This window comes from Dipodascopsis tothii (genome assembly GCF_038497935.1).
Source record: "Dipodascopsis tothii strain CBS 759.85 unplaced genomic scaffold V1510scaffold_46, whole genome shotgun sequence".
NCBI classification, from domain to species: domain Eukaryota; kingdom Fungi; phylum Ascomycota; class Lipomycetes; order Lipomycetales; family Lipomycetaceae; genus Neoaidaea; species Neoaidaea tothii.
This window is the reverse complement of record NW_027118030.1, coordinates 12,153-27,175: the sequence shown is the minus strand read 5'-3', so window position 1 is coordinate 27,175 and position 15,023 is coordinate 12,153. Positions and strand designations below refer to the sequence as shown.

The window sequence follows — 15,023 nt, the reverse complement described above, 5'->3', positions numbered from 1 at the left end:
GGCAGCCGACCGCTCTCCCAGTGTCCTCGCCGGCCCCATCGAACGGCGGTCCATCGGCAGCGAGCATCTCCTGGCAAATCTAGAGATACGCGACGTTAGCGAACCGATTCTAGTGGTCCTGTGCATGCCGAACCGTCCTCGATCGGTCCGCATGGCCGGCCGAGCCACGGAACGCGCCGGCATGGCGGGATCGCCGGCCGCACCGCGCATCGGCCACGCGGCAGAGCCGACCAACAGCCAGCGCAACGTCACCGCAGAGCCGGTCCGCGCCGGCGTCTTCGGCCGTCGCCGCGCCTCCCTTTAGCAGCCGGCCTCTAGCAGGGGCAGGAGCAGACCCTGCGAGTCCGACCACTAGTCAGGCCACCCGGCCAGCTGTCAGACGCAGCGAACGGTGTGGGAGGCCGCCGCTAGGCGGCAACGCGGGCTCTCGTGCCGGGCTCGGCCTAGTGGCAGGCAGGAGGCATGGCGCCGGCCCAGACAGCAGTAGCCGCATGTGCTGGGCCCAGGCCGGCATGGTCCGGCGTGCGCGGCCGGGGCTTGCCGGCACACGGCTAGCCGAGCGCAGGGCGAGCAGCGCGGCGCGGGCGCGGAGGCCGGCTACGCCGATTGCGGGTCGGGAGATTCGGTCAAGCCAGCAGATCCCGCCGACAACCTCGACGACGTCGCGCCGCGAATTTTCACCGTGAGATGTCCATCTGAGCGCCGGCCCGCGACTGCACGCGCCCGGACTCTTGCTCGTCGCTGCGCCGCCCGCCTTCGCACCCGGTTCCCGGACCCGGCTGCCCCCCGGCCTGCCGGCTCCGCGCGCGCCCCCGACCGCCGCCGGCATGACGCTCGCACGCGCCGCCGCGACCGACCTGGTCGGCACGGCCACGCTGCCGCTGATCGAGCTCGAGGAGCTGCTCGAAGAGGTGCCGCCCGCACTGCACGACCATATCGTGCGCGCGTCGCTGGCGCTGCACACGCTCTCCAGCCTGCGGGCCGACGTGCACGCGTGGCAGTGGGACTACGCTGCCGTGGGCCCTGCCGACATCGACGGCTGGGCCGCCCGCTGTGCCAGCACGCGCACCGCGTGTGCCAAGTACGACTGCGAGACGCTCAAGCAGGCCGCGCTCGGTACGTGGACGCGCGACACCGCTAACCCCAGGCCTGAGCCCGTACGCCGCCGCGGACGCCGTCCTGCTCACGCTCGTGTTCCAGCTGCTGCCCGTGCTGGGCGACTTGGAAAGCCAATTGGACCTCTATGGCGCGCGCCTGGCCGTGGCCCGGTTTTACTCTGTCCTGGCCGAGCTGCTGGACCACTTGCAAACCACACCGGCCCTGCTGTCGCGCCGCCTGCTCGTGTACTCGGCCGGCCAGTTGCTCGACATCATCATTGCCGTCTCGCTCGAGCCCATACCCGAGGCCTGGATCGACCGTGTGGCTGCCGCTGAAGACATGGTCAGACGCGAGCTAGCCCTGGACCTGGCCCGCGACGCGGCCGCACGCGCGGCCGCGGATCGCGCGGCCCTGGCCGACGCTGCGCGCCGTGCAGACGCCGAGCGCCGCGCGCGCGGTGGCGACGGTGCCCGCGACGCCCGCGACACGCCCGCCAAGCCCGAACCCGAGTCCGACGACGCGGCGGCCGTCCTGACGCCGCCGGCTACGCCCGCCGCGCCTGCGCGCGAATTCCGCACGCCCGAGAATGTGCCTGGCCGCGAGCGCCGCCGCTCGCGCGTCCTTGGCGACGACGCCGACTGCGAGGCCTCGCCCTCGGCGTCCTCGGTCGACTCGAGCCCCGGCCGCAAGCTTGTCTCGCCGCTCGGCACGATCGAGAACACCGACCTGGGGATCGCCATCGAGACCCAGCGCATCGACACGCTCCTCAACGGCAGCGACATCATCCGCCGGATGTACTACAACCCCTCGCCCGAATCCACGCCGTCCGACCGCGAAGAGATCGACTGGGAGTCGGTCGACGACGAGTCGCCGTCCGCCGCGCTCAAGCGCCGGCTGCTCGCTGCCAGCGGCGTCGTGCCGCCGCCCACCGACGCCGAGGAGTCCAAGCGCGTGCTCGACATTGCCGCCGCCCGCGACGAGCTTCAGCACAAAGCCGACGACGGCACCGTCCAGCGCAACACGATCCACCGCACGCTCGACCTCAAGATCAAGCACATCCTTGATGCTCTGCCGGGCTCGATCAAACTTGAGCCCAGCGACAGCCCGAAGCAGAACCGCATGCCGGCCCTGCTCACGACGTCGACGTCGTCCGCGCTGTCCTCCGCTGGCTACGGCCAGACCCGCAAGTACTATCTCTACAAGCCAAACGCACCCCCGCAGACGCTGTGGGTGCGCATCGTCGCTGAGCGCGTCATGGTCCGTGTCGGCGGTGGCTGGACCGATCTGGCCGAGTGGCTGCGTAACTACGCGCTCCACCACGCCGACGCCGCCGACGTCGAGCTCTTTGACACCGAGCAGCCGCCGGCGCCACGCACGCGTCCGCGCTCCCTGGGCAACGACCCCAGGGAGTTCAAGGACCCAGCCGGACGCGTCCGCCGCGCGTCTGCCCGCGCCGAACCCAAGGACACTAAGGACCTCTCACCGTCGCTGATCCCGCGACCGGTCTCGCGCGAGCCGTCGCTGGACCGCTCGCCCGCGTTTGACGACATGCGCAGCTCGAGCCTGCGCCTCTCGGAGGCGACACCGTCGCCGACCCCTCACACTGTCTCGGCCAAGCACCGCAGCCTGAACTCACGCGACCAGGTCTGGGTCCAGCGCATCCTGGACAAGGTGACCCCGCCGGGCGAGCCCGAGCTGTCGCCGGGCGACGTGCCGCGTGCCCTGTTTGTGAGCAAGAACCCGGCCGAGTAGCCGGGTGAGCTCTAACGCTCCTTTCCGCCGTCTGGCGCCGCGGTGCACGGCTGCGGGCTGCCGCGACTGGTTTTGGTTACTATCATCTCATGTGCGGCCTGCGCCGGCACACTACATGTCTACGTTATTCTATCATTTATGCTGAACGGACGCGCGCGGCGCGACAGTAGAGCCGCACGGTGTGCGGCGCTTGTAGCCAGACGCGGCTGCGTCAAAATGAGCCGCACGCAGTGCGGCGCACTCGGCCGTCCGCAGCCGCACGTGCTGCGGCTCGCCGCCGCGTTCCTCACGCTTCAAAACTGCATTATCCAGAACTCCATGGCAGCAATAATTTACACGCGCACAGCTCATATCTGACCCTTGATGTCGATCTTTTTGAACGCCGTCAGCCGGTGGCCCTCGGCAATGCGATACGCCTCCTTCGTGTCGAGCTTCAGCGTCGACGTGTTGACGTACGGATGCAGGCCGTACTTCTTCAAAAAGTCGTAGCAGGCCGTGTCCGACTCCAGGCCGAGCTCGGCCGTGATGCCCTGCAGCGGGTACTCGGGCCGGAACGCGCGGCAGATGACAGCCAGTGCGGCGATGCGCTCGCGCTCGATAAACGAGTCCATGATGTAGCCGCCCATGTTGGGCGCGGCTAGATACAGCCGGTGCAGCGAGTGGTAGTCGGACTCGTTCATGACGCGCTGGACCTGGAGTGCGTGAGCCACAGCCGGATCCGCGCGCTCATCCGCGGTCAGCGTGATCAGCATCTCGTTCATCTCGCTGCGGTTGCGCGTGTGTAGCATGTACAGGATCCGGTACGCGAGAAACTCGTTCTTGCTCCCGGCCAGGCCCTTCTCGTACAGCGTCCGCAGCTGGGTCTGGCACTGGTTGTACTCGCCCAGGTCGCCCTTCTCGAGCGCGATGCGCGCGTGGATCTCGTACACCGACACGGTGAACTCGTTCTGGATGAGCTGGACGGTCAGGTCCTGGCGCATGGACTTGAACTGGTCGCAGATGTACGCGTAGTTCTGCTCAGCCTTCCACTTGGAGCGCAACAGCTCCAGCGTCTGCCGCAGGACCGGCAGCGGCCGCACGGTCTCGGGGTCGGGCGCCGACGTCAGCCGGAGATATTTCTTCTCCAGACGCGTGCACCGGCCGACCACCGGCTCGTTCGGATTGGTCTCGTGGCTGTAGTCAGGTGTGACGCTGCGCGACGGCGTCTGGGCCTCGAACCGGCGCAGACGCATCTGGCGCTTGGCCTCGCTGTCGGCGCCGTCTGCCGCCATCGCCGCGCGCGTCTTCTTGCTCTTCGGCGCGGCCTCCGCGGCCGGCGCACCCTGGTCCCACTTGGCCGAGCGCTTGGCGGGCTTGGCCGCCGGCGCAGGCTTGGGCGGTGCCGGCTTGTCCTTTCGCAGCAGCTCGAGCCGGTCCTCGCCGGCGCCGTCGTCGACCTCCGGGATCGGATACGAGTCCCAGTCAATCGTCCACAGCGAGTTGTTCTGCACAGCCTCGGTCACGATCGCCTTGAGCTTCTTCTCGAGTGTCTCCTTCTGCGATGGCGTCGTCAGCGTGAAGCACCGGCCCACAAACTGCTTGAGCGAGTCCGGCCAGCCGGGCTTGCGCGCGGCCGGCTCGGCCGCGGGCGCACTTGGGCCCGCGGCAGCCACCCCTGCAGTACCGGCCGCGCCGGCGCCGGCCTTGGCCGCCGGCCGCGCGGTGCCCGCCGCCCGCGTCTTGCCGGCCAGTGTCTTGCTCGTGCTAACAGCCGTGTAGGCCGTTCGATCTGCCGTCAGCGTTGCCCGTCCGCCCACTTACACGCCGCGTTGCCGGCCGCGCCTTTGCCGGCCGCGTTCGCCTTCCACGGCGGCAGCGACATCCCTGCTGCTCGCGCGTGCCGGCGATCGATCGCTGTCCGTCAAGCCGCTTTTCGCCTTTTCTATCAAGCGCCCTGCCTGATGCTCGCCCGCTCAATTCGGGGCTCGTCCTTCTCGCCAGCCGATCCCACGCCGGGCCGGATCGTATTGCTCGCTGGTCGTGACGGTCGCCCTGCGAATCTGTCGATCGCTCCGCTCGTTCGCGCTCGTCCGGGAAGAAGCCGTCAGATACGACACGGCTGGTCCAGTTTCAGTTACCCGGAACATCACCAACTGTACGCTCATCTGCGCGTGACGCCGCACCCACCCCGCGGACGCGACGGCGCAAGATGGACAAGCCCATTCTGGTACGTGGCCGTGAGGCCGATCTGACCGCAGGCGTCGTTCACGGCGCTCAACATTGAGGAAGATGATCTCGACAACGAGCAGGAAGCCCGCATCCGCGAGGTTCAGGTGAGTCGGATCGGGCCGACGCGGCAGCGGGTGGGCGGCAGGGCGGCAGGGCGGACGGGCGGATAGGCACGGCCGCGGACGGCGGCTACGGAGAGCATGGCTGCAGAGTCAGGCCGGCGAGCGGCCTGGCCGCTGCGTGGTGGTCTGCGGCCTGGCAAGCGGATTGTTTGATAGGACCGGATCCACGCCCACGAGCCCGCGCGGCCACGCAGCGGCGCCAATCGCCGGCAGGCAATGCAATGGCGCGGCAGGCAACTGGGTTGACGCCTGGGCGGACGGCTGCTGGCCTGCCGCTGGCGCCGGCTGCTGGCCGGGCCGCAGGCTGCACGGCCACGGCCGGCGGGGCGCAGAGGCGCGGCGGTGGCCGTGCAAGCCGCGTGTGGCGCACTGTTGCTGGCACTGCGAGCATATAGCCGCATGCCATATAGCCGCATGCCATATAGCCGCACGCGCTGTACGCAGGTACCATGCAGCCGCAAATCATATAGCCGCACACTATATAGCCGCACGCGCTGTACGCAGGTACCATGCAGCCGCACGCCATACGCCCGCACCATATAGCCACCTGCCGCCATATACCCGCATATAGCCGCACATACCCCCACCCACAGCACTGACTCCCAGATCGAAGAGTCCCTCAAGATTCTCCAGAAAGCGCTCAAGGCCCACTATGCCCGCGACTGGGACGGCGCCGCCGCCGTCTACGATGAGCTCTTCCAGGGCGACATCTTCGCCGACACGGCCACCGAAATCCCCCCGACCATGCACGCGCTCAAGTACCTGGTCTACAAGAACCACGGCCAGCTTGTTCTCGACTGGACCAAGCTCAGTCTGAAGGAGCTCGACACCGACCAGGCGCGTGAGCACGTCCAGCGCGCCCTGCTCGAATTCGTGGAGGCCATGGCACACGAGTCTGGCGACACCAACTTCTGGCTGCACATGGCCACGTTCCTACCGGCGCTGAACGTGCCGCGAGCGACGCGGTACGCGCTCGAGTGCGTCATCAACGACCAGGACCGGCTGTTGGTCGTGGACGAGGACTCGGACACGGCCGCGCTCGGTGTGGACGATCTCGCCGGAATTTACGCGCTCAGGCAGATCGTGGCCGACCTCAAGGACAACTACTCGCTGGCCTCGCCGCTGTTCCGAGTCTTTGACGAGGACCGGTTCCGCAACGTGTCGAAAATGGTGCTGCAGCGCGCGCGCGTGCCCGACTGGGTGCAGCCGTTGGTTCTTCCCCCCGAAAAGTACGAGTATGATGGACGCGCTGACCCCAGGCTGGCAACCGTCATGGCCGAGACGCAGCCGGAGCCGACGCCGGTCGTGACCACTGCGGCCACGTGGGCTGCTCTGGCGAAAGCGCTCGTGCGCGCGGCCGACGACGCGCTCAGTCTCGACGGCCCCGACGGCCACGTCCGGCTGACGCTCGCCGCCGACGCCGAGCCCATGGACGAGGATCCCCCGGACGAGGCCGCCGTGCTGTCGCCCTCGGACGGGACCGACGCCGAGACCGAAGAGCCCGCCGAGACCGGCTCGGCCGAGCCGGCCGAGCCGCCGTCGCGGCGCAAACGGCGCTCGTTCAACGAAGAAGTCGTTGGCGCGCGCTCGTCCAAGCGCGTACGCGCCCGTGTCGAGCTGCAGCAGGCCGTGCAGGAGCAGGAGGCTGAGTCGGACAACGAGTTCTTCCTCGAGCTCGAGCGGCTGTTTGCATCGCTTGGGCTCGCGTTCGGCGAGGTCCGCGGCGTCATTGCCGCCGACGCCAAAGACGTCGCCGGCGCCGAGCTCTACCTCAAGGACTTCTCGACCATGATCCAGGCGTGGGACGACGACAAGGCGCGCACGTTGCTCGACCGCGAGGGCATCCAAGAGTACGTGCCGCGCGAATCTGCTGACCCAGCCCCGCGTCGAACGCGACCAAGTTCGCGCTGCTGAGCTTCACGACCACCCACGAGCTGTCGGGCGACCGGCCGGTGCTGGCAGACGCCGGCCTGGCCGCGTTCTGCGCGCGCATCAACGCCGGCGCGTTCCTGCTGGCCGAGACCGCCGTAGAGTCGCTGCGCGAGCTGCTCGCGCCGGCCGCGGACGCCGACCGGTTCCTGGACCTGCAGTGGCCGGCCAGTCTCGTGGGCTCGACCAAGCGGCTGGCCGCGGTCTACTACGCCGACTGCATGTCGGCGATCCACGAGCAGAACAAGGCCGGCGACGCCGCGCAGGCGCTGGCCAACGCCTGCTGGGCCGAGGCGCTCTTCGAGGTCCTGCTGGACGAGTGTCTCGACCTCTTTCAGTCGTCCTTTGCCGGCGACGACGACGGGCGCGGCGCGGCCGCGTTTGACGCGGCCAAGGCCCGCGTCGTGCGCTGGCACGAGTTCATGGTCGACGCAATCGGCGCCATCGGCGACGGCGCCAGCGATGCCCGGGCCGTCGTCGAGCTGCGGTACATGTGGGCGTCGATCCTGCTCTACCAGATGGCCGGCTACGCCGAGGACGTCATCCTGGACATGCTCGACCGGTTCAAGAGCGCGCTGGCGACGTTCCCCGACAGTCTCACGGTCGTCTTTGCCAACACGGCGTCGATTCCCGACATCTCGGTCGAGTGCGTCGATGCCCAGATCTCGAAACTGCGCATCTCGGCCGTCTTCTCGAGCATCTTCGAGCCGTCGAGCGAGAAGATCGACCTCAAGATCGCGATCCTCGAGTACATCATGAAGGGCGAGCGCGCCCACGCCGACCTGCCCGAGTTCGACCTGCACATCGTCCAGAGCTTCATCGGCAAGTCGTCGCTCGAGTTCCAGCTGTACCTCTGGAACCTGCTCCGCGAGGGCTACGAGCACCGCGACCAGCAGGCCGAGGCGTTCGAGTGCCTGCTGCGCAGTCTGCAGCTCGTTGTCGCCGACGTGCGCTCGCCCGCGTTCGAGGACGCCGACGCCGACCGCCGCCAGTTCATGGTCCTGCGCTGTCTGGCGTTTGCGCAGACGTATCTGGACGCCGCCGCGGCGTACGCGCTCCGCGACGCGCCCGACCCGCTCGCCGACTTCCCGGCCGAGACGCTGCTGGCGCCCACAGAGGCGCTGGTCGCGCTCGTGCGGCTGTTGAACGTGTTTGTGGTCCACGCCGACTTCATCCAGAACGCCGGGACCGAGTTCCCGCTGGCCGAGACGCCGGCGTACCGCAACTCGGCCGCGCGCGTGCAGGACATGCTCATCCAGTCGTGGTGCGTGCTGTACCTGTTCGCCAAGAAGCGCGCCGCCATCGTCGACGGCGTGGACGCGGCCGAGTTCGTGCTGGCGCTGCTGGGCGTGCTCCACGAGGAGCTTGGCAACCGCGAGTACTGCAGCCTGGCCGGCGGCATCTTCCTCAAGCTGCTGCAGGGCGAGCTGCTGGCCCTGGACCCGGCCGCAGCCGAGAACGAGCTGCTGCAGTGTCTGCACTGCCGCTACGGCTTTGCGCTGGGGGTAGGTAGCCGCGAGAGCCCGCTGACGCCAGAACGAGGCCTTCTTTCCGTACGAGCACAACGCCGAGAACGCCACGTTCGACCGGCGCGAGGCGCTCGTGCTCGTCGAGTTCGTCATGTCGCTGGCGCTGCGCAAGCGGCCGGCGCAGACGCTGCCGCGGTCGGACCTCAAGAGCACGCTGGACAACTTCTGCGAGGTCATCGGCGTCCCGCGACGCGACCAATGTGAGTCTCTGCCGGTCGCTGCTGACGCCAGCGTCCATCTACTACAACCAGAGCATCGTCGAGGCGTACCTGGGCCGCTCGCTCGAGCCGCTGCTGCTGGCAGACGCCGCCAAGGGCACGCTCGCGCTGTCGACGATGCGCGTGCAGTCGGACTACGCCCGAGGTACGTCTGTGCCCGCGCCCGCTGACCGCAGTCGCCCGCATCGGGCTCTACTTCATGCAGGGCCAGATCTACCTGGCCCAGTACCGGTCGCGCAAGCGCACGATGGCCGGCCGGACCGAGGACCTCGACTACGCGATCCGCTACTTCAAGCACGACCTCGTCTGCAACACGAACCGGTTCGAGGCCTGGTACGGCCTCGCGCAGACGTACGACTCCCTGGCCGAGGACGACATGACGTGGAGCGCCGAGAAGCTCAACAACGACCACCGGCGGGCCATCGTGGCCGCGCAGAGGGTGCGTAGCGTGCGGGCGAGCTGACAGCAGAAAGCCATCCTGTGCTACGCGATCGCCACGTCCCTGCACATCCAGCAGGAGGCGCTGGAGCCGACCAAGAGCGTGCTGGCGTCGTTCTGGACGGACTTTGGGTACGAGATCTACGCGTCCACGCGGCCCCCGCTCGAGATGGACGTCTACAACGGCGCCGACAGCGAGCGCCACTACAGCGGCGCGGACGGCATGTACACCGGGGCGGCGCACTCCACGCTGCGCGTCGTGACGGCGTACCGGCTGGCGCTGCGGCTGTTCCGGACGGCCGCCGTCGGCGACCCCGACGACTGGCGCAACTACTACATGCAGGGCAAGCTGCTGAAGCGGCTCGGGCAGCCGCCGCGGCGGGTGCTGCGCATGTACCTGCGCGCGATGGAGTGCGCCGAGGACAAGCAGAGCCAGGGCGACCCGATCTTCGAGCCCCACTACAAGCTGATCTCGTCCGTGTACAAGTACCTGCGCTCGGGCGACCTGAGCGAGCCCGAGGCCGACCTGTACCTCGACAAGAGCGAGTACTGCGACGACGGCGACAGCGACAGCGGCTCGGACGACGACGGCGACACGGCCATGGTCTCGGCGCCGTCGACGCCGGTGCCGTCGCCGCCGCCGTCGCCCCAGCGGATCTACGCCAAGATCATCGGCATGCTCCAGAACATCAAGGCCGCCGACAAGAAGAAGTGGCACCACCGGCCGAGCTACCGAGTAAGTGCCTCTGCGGCTGCGCTGACCAGACCGCCGTCATCCGCGTGGACATCTTCGGCGACGTGGCCAAGGCCAAGGAAGAGATCGGCTCGTTCTTCTCGCTCAAGCCGGGGTCCAAGTCCTTTGCGGCCATCTGGCGGCCCGAGTTTGAGCGCGCCGGCCGCCACTTTGTGTACGTGCACTACTACACCAAGTTCTACATCATGACGCTCGAGCGAACGAACGACCTGGACGCGCTCAGCATGATGACGCGCCGGCTGCGCCGGCTGAGCTCGGCCATGGTCCGCCACACAGAGACGTGGGAGTGCCTGTGCACGGCGCTGATCAACGTGCTGCGCAACCTGGCCGACGTGCGCGAGAAGTTCATCGACTCGGTGCTCTCGCTGCTGACGGTCGACGACTTTATGCGCAAGGCGCTGCGGCTCGAGTACGTGTGCTCGCGCCTGAGCCCGCCGCCGCCGCTGGTCAAGTATCTGTCCGAGGCCTCGGAGCTGCGCAAGCTCAACTCGGGCCTGGCGCCGATTGTTCCGATGGAGGACGTGTTTGGGAGCATCTACATGAAGCTCTACCAGAGCCTGCCGGAGCTCGAGGCACGACTGGCGGCCGAGCTGCCGGCCGAGCCGGCTGCGGCCGAGCCCGACGACCCGGCCTCGTCGCAGGACCCGTCTGCGCCCGAGGTGCCCAGCCGCAGCAAGACCGCCCGCGTGACCCGCAAGGAGCTGCACGCGCGCGCCAACGCGCTGCTGCGCCCGGCAAACGCCGAGGCGCCCGCCCGGCCGACCCGCGAGCGCCGCGAGACGCAGGACGACAGCGGTCTGACCGAGGCCACGTCCTCGGCCATCAAGGAGGAGCTCCTCGGGAGTGCCCCGGAGCCGGCGACGCCGGTGGCTGCGCCGTCGTGAGGCCGGCGCTCTGCCGGGCCTCCGGGGGCTGCGGGGGGGTGCGGCGCTGCGCCGCACAGCGTGCGGCGCAGAGTGGTCGTGCCGGCCGCTGTCCCCGCCGCACGCTGTGCGGCTCAGGACAGCGGCGCCGCCTCGCGCGAGCCGCATGGCCTGCGGCTTGCCGAGCCGCACTCCATGCGGCTCGCGCCGCACGGCCTGCGGCTGGGCGAGCCGCATAGGATGTGGCGCGCCGCACGGTCTGCGGCGTCGCAGACACTACAAATACATTCGTATCGTACACTAGCCAAACGGGACAGCCACCGGCGCATGCACCCGGTGGCTGAAGATGTGCGGGTTGTCGTCGGCCAGGAAGCTGGCGTCGTCCGGCGTCTCCGGCGGGACCTGGGCGCCCGCGCCCGGCAACGGGGTCGTGTCCTGGAGTCAGCAAGCACGCGCGTGCACGTACGTCGACTGCCACAGGCACCGGGTACCGGCGGCCGTCGGGCCCGGCCGGCCCTGGGCGCTTGAGGTTGGGCGCGTAGAGACGGACGGCGGGGTTGTCGCGCTCGCACTGCAGGAGCAGGTCAACGAGCTGGTGGACCGGCAGCGACAGCAGATACGACCGCTTGTCGTGCTCGGCAATGTGTTCGCCCGACACGCGGCCGGCCGGCGCGCCCGCGGCCAGCCGCTGGCAGTTGCGGCAGTACCACTGCGCGTCGGCAATCTCGATGTACATGCGGCCGATGTACGGGTCGTGGCAGAGCTGGTGGTACGGGTCGTTGCACCCGTCGCAGAACACAATCAGGTTGAAGTCTGGGCTGTTGCCGCGGAGACACACCTTGCACACCTGCAGGTCCTTGCGCGCCTGGCGGCGTTTCGAGTCTGCGTCAGCGCGTTCGCCGGCCGACGTACCGAGTACGTTGGCCTCGACCAGGTCGAACTGGGTCGGCTTGTGCACCTTGCGCCCGCTCTTGGTCTTGGTGCCCTCGAGCGTGAACGACTCCTCGTCCTCGTCCTCGTCCTCGCGCCGCCGCCCAGAGCGCTTTTTCGATGCTGCGCGTTTGCGCGGCGCCGGTGCCGCCGACCCGGTCCGTTTTTTCGGATCGAGCGCCGCCGCTGTGACTGCCGGCACGGCCGTGGGCCCGGCCGGGACCGTCGAGGTGACTGTAGCTGTCGCATTAGCACCGACCGACGACATTGTCAGCCGGATCGTGATCGGCGGGCCCTCGCGCTGGCTACCTGGTGCGGCTGCGGCCGGTGCGGGAGCGGCCGCTGTGGTGCTGGGGATGCCGGTGCTGCTGGCGGCAGCCGGCGGAGCGACCGCTGGCGCCGGCGCCGGCGCCGGCGCCGGCACGGCCGCCAGCGGGGGTGGACGCGTCGGCGGCGCGCTGGGCTCGCCAGGCGCCGCCGGTGGAACCGCCGCCGGTGGAACCGCCGCCGGTGGCCCAGCCATCGCGGCAGCAGGCGCCGGCGCTATCGGCCGGCCCATCGGCCCTATCGGCGGTCCTGACGACGGCGCCGAAGACAGCGCGGTCGGCCCTGTCGGCCCCGGCGGCGGCCCCAGTGCCGGTGCCGGCACTGGCGGCGCCGGCAGCGCTGCCGCCGGCGCTGTCGGGCCCGTTCGCGCCAGATAAGGCAGCGCGGCGCCCGGCCGCGGCGACGCGTACGGCGACGCCATCATGCTCGCCGGCGCCGACGCCGCGTGGTTTGCCGTCGCGGCAGCCGCCGCCGCCGCCATCAGCGGCACGCTCGATGATTTCTGCCGTCAGCTCCGCCGTCGCGTGCACTCACGCGTTCCGGAAACACGGCGGCCAGACCGACCGTGCCTGCCGGCCGCGGCTTGGTTTCGTGCGGTTCGTCCATGGCCTCAGGCCATCAATCGCGGATGCTGGATTGCGTGCTCGCAGGTAGATGCTCGCTCCGCAGTCCGCGCTCGCGGGTGTCGGTCCGGCTCGTCGTCGCGGTCGTCGTGGCGGTGCGTGTCACAGCGGCGGCAGCCGCAAACACCGCGGCGTTGGCATAGGTGCGGCGCCGCGCGACACTTGCGTCCGCAGCCGCGGAATTCCGCCCCGGTTGTGCGCAAAACTGCCCTCGCCGCACCGCCGCTGCTTTCTCACCACCACCATGTCGGCCTGTCTGAGATCCGTTGCCCGGTACGCAATTCGCGCCGCCGGCGCCCGGCCTGCCGTCTACTCTGCCCGCGCGCTCGTCCGCGCGGCCCCCCGCCGCGGGCTGGCCAGCCCCGGCTCGGCCGACGACGACAACATCGCCCGCGTGCTCACCAGCCAGACTTTTCAGAAGCTCGTGGCCAACGAAGAGGTACGATTGTGTGGGCGCACGCTGACCCAGATCGTGCGCGCACTCGGCGAACTGCAGCAGCTGCTCGTTGCCAAGGGCTACATCACGTCTGGCGCCGAGAAGCCGACGCCGTGGGTGCTCATGAAGATGATGATGGACGCCGAGGTCAAGGAGGCCATTGTGGCCCGTAAGTGTGTGGCCGGGCGCGCTGACCGCAGTCAAAGCCCTGACGGACAAGCACGGCATCCATTTCTCGCAAGAAGACATGGCCGCGCTGACGAGCACGATCATGAAGGACGGCAAGTAGATAGTAACTGGATCAATTGTCTACGGGGCGATGGGCGCACGCCGGCCGGCGGCTGCCTCGGCTCCCTGCCGCGCGGCCGATGGGCGTGGGGCCGGGGAAGCCGAACCTCCGGCGGCGAGCGCCAGGGGTGCCTGCGGGCGGGTGCTCTGTGCGCCGCACGGCGTGCGGCGCACCGCGCGGTGTGTCAGCCGCACGGCGTGCGGCGCAGTGGCTGTCTCGCGCCGCACGTTGTGCGGCGCAAGCCCCTCAGCACCCCGCGCTGGCCGAGTACGAAAAACCGGCAAACGCCGGTGAGCCAGCAGTCTCGATGTCCGCGTCGTAGTCCGCGTCCGTCGACAGCACACTCTGCGACGTGAACCGCTCGTCAAAGTTCTCCGCCGCGGCCGGGTCGGTCACGAACGGCACCACCGGTGGCACCAGCGCCGGGTCTCGGCGCTCGAGCGCGGCCCAGTCTGTGTCGCGGAAGAACGCGTGGCCGCGCAAACGCGCCACGCCATCCGCAGCTGTTGCCGACAGCCGTTCGGCCGGGTCCTTGGCGAGGCACGCCGTCACCAGCGCGCGTGCGTCTGGCGACAGATAGAACGGCATCGGTGGATCGGCGCGTGTGATGCGCTCCATCACGGCGGCCCGGTCGCCGCCGCCGCCAAACGGCGGGCTGCCCGTCGCCAGCTCGTAGACGACGGCGCCAAACGCCCACCAGTCGACCGCAAAGCCGTAGCCGGCACCCGCCAGGATCTCGGGCGCCATGTATTCGACTGTGCCTGCCAGCGTGCGCGCGCCGTCGCCGGTTTTGCTCAGACCAAAGTCCGTCAGGACCAGGTGGCCGCGACGGTCGACCAGGCAGTTCTCCTGCCGTCAGCCCGTGGCTCAATGCTCACTCACCGGCTTGAGATCGCGGTACATGACGCCGGCAACGGTGTGCAGATGGATCAGCGCCAGCGCAAGCTCGGCGCCATAGAACACGGCCGCCGGCTCGCCAAACTGCCGCTCCAGCGCCAGATGCGTGAACAGCTCGCCGCCTTCGACGTAGTCCAGCACCAGGTACAGCTTGTGCTGGTCCTGGAACGCGTACTGCAGCCGCACGACGAACGGGTGCCGCACAGCCTCCAGCACCGCCCGCTCGTGCCGCGCCCGCGCCTGTCGCCCGTGCACCACCAGCACGGCCTTCTTGAGCTGTTTCTGCGCATACAGCCGGCCGTTGCGCTCGTGTCGCACGAGCACTACCTTGCCAAACGCGCCCTGTCCGAGCACTCGCACGGGTGTGAAGTCGGCCGCCCGCAGCCGGCCGCGCTCGCCGTCCGCCGCGTACGCCGGCCGGCCGACTTCGACCGCCACCGCGTCCGCGTCCGCCTCGTCCAGCGTGAGCTGTTCGACCAGCGTCTCGAGCCCGCTGTCGGCGGGCTCGTCGTCGAACTCGAAGATCGCGTCCATCCGCAGGTTCGGACGGTGCGCGGCGCTCCCAACGCGTGCGCGAGCCGCACTTTGTGCGGCTGATGAGCCGCGCGCG

General features: G+C 69.3%; 5 protein-coding genes across 5 annotated transcripts; 2 read left to right on the top strand and 3 right to left on the bottom strand.

The window, feature by feature from the left end:
* Positions 1-827: 827 nt before the first annotated feature.
* V1510DRAFT_405138 (uncharacterized protein) lies at positions 828-2,850 on the top strand (the record flags this gene model as incomplete). Its single annotated transcript, XM_066932311.1, has 2 exons — positions 828-1,116; positions 1,148-2,850. The coding sequence occupies 2 exons, from the start codon at positions 828-830 to the stop codon at positions 2,848-2,850; spliced, it is 1,992 nt and encodes a 663-aa protein (XP_066786661.1).
* A 188-nt stretch (positions 2,851-3,038) lies between these two features.
* On the bottom strand, positions 3,039-4,916 carry V1510DRAFT_432213 (SAC3/GANP/Nin1/mts3/eIF-3 p25 family-domain-containing protein). Its single transcript, XM_066935481.1, has 2 exons — positions 4,651-4,916; positions 3,039-4,618 (listed from the first exon to the last, which is right to left on the bottom strand). The coding sequence occupies exons 1-2, from the start codon at positions 4,709-4,711 to the stop codon at positions 3,198-3,200; spliced, it is 1,482 nt and encodes a 493-aa protein (XP_066786660.1). The 5' UTR covers positions 4,712-4,916; the 3' UTR covers positions 3,039-3,197.
* A 101-nt stretch (positions 4,917-5,017) lies between these two features.
* Positions 5,018-10,932, top strand: V1510DRAFT_432212 (uncharacterized protein; the record flags this gene model as incomplete). Its single annotated transcript, XM_066935480.1, has 10 exons — positions 5,018-5,056; positions 5,088-5,162; positions 5,787-6,409; positions 6,440-7,030; positions 7,060-8,614; positions 8,646-8,838; positions 8,870-9,001; positions 9,033-9,295; positions 9,326-10,030; positions 10,060-10,932. Exons 1-10 carry the CDS (start codon positions 5,039-5,041, stop codon positions 10,930-10,932), a joined length of 5,028 nt encoding a protein of 1,675 aa, XP_066786659.1. The 5' UTR covers positions 5,018-5,038.
* Positions 10,933-11,147: 215 nt separating this feature from the next.
* Positions 11,148-12,226, bottom strand: V1510DRAFT_423409 (uncharacterized protein). The gene is made up of 3 exons (XM_066934936.1): positions 11,824-12,226; positions 11,378-11,793; positions 11,148-11,346 (listed from the first exon to the last, which is right to left on the bottom strand). Exons 1-3 carry the CDS (start codon positions 12,107-12,109, stop codon positions 11,212-11,214), a joined length of 837 nt encoding a protein of 278 aa, XP_066786658.1. The 5' UTR covers positions 12,110-12,226; the 3' UTR covers positions 11,148-11,211.
* Positions 12,227-13,717: 1,491 nt separating this feature from the next.
* V1510DRAFT_423405 (kinase-like domain-containing protein) lies at positions 13,718-14,955 on the bottom strand. The gene is made up of 2 exons (XM_066934935.1): positions 14,399-14,955; positions 13,718-14,365 (listed from the first exon to the last, which is right to left on the bottom strand). The coding sequence occupies exons 1-2, from the start codon at positions 14,945-14,947 to the stop codon at positions 13,763-13,765; spliced, it is 1,152 nt and encodes a 383-aa protein (XP_066786657.1). The 5' UTR covers positions 14,948-14,955; the 3' UTR covers positions 13,718-13,762.
* Between the last annotated feature and the right edge of the window lie 68 nt (positions 14,956-15,023).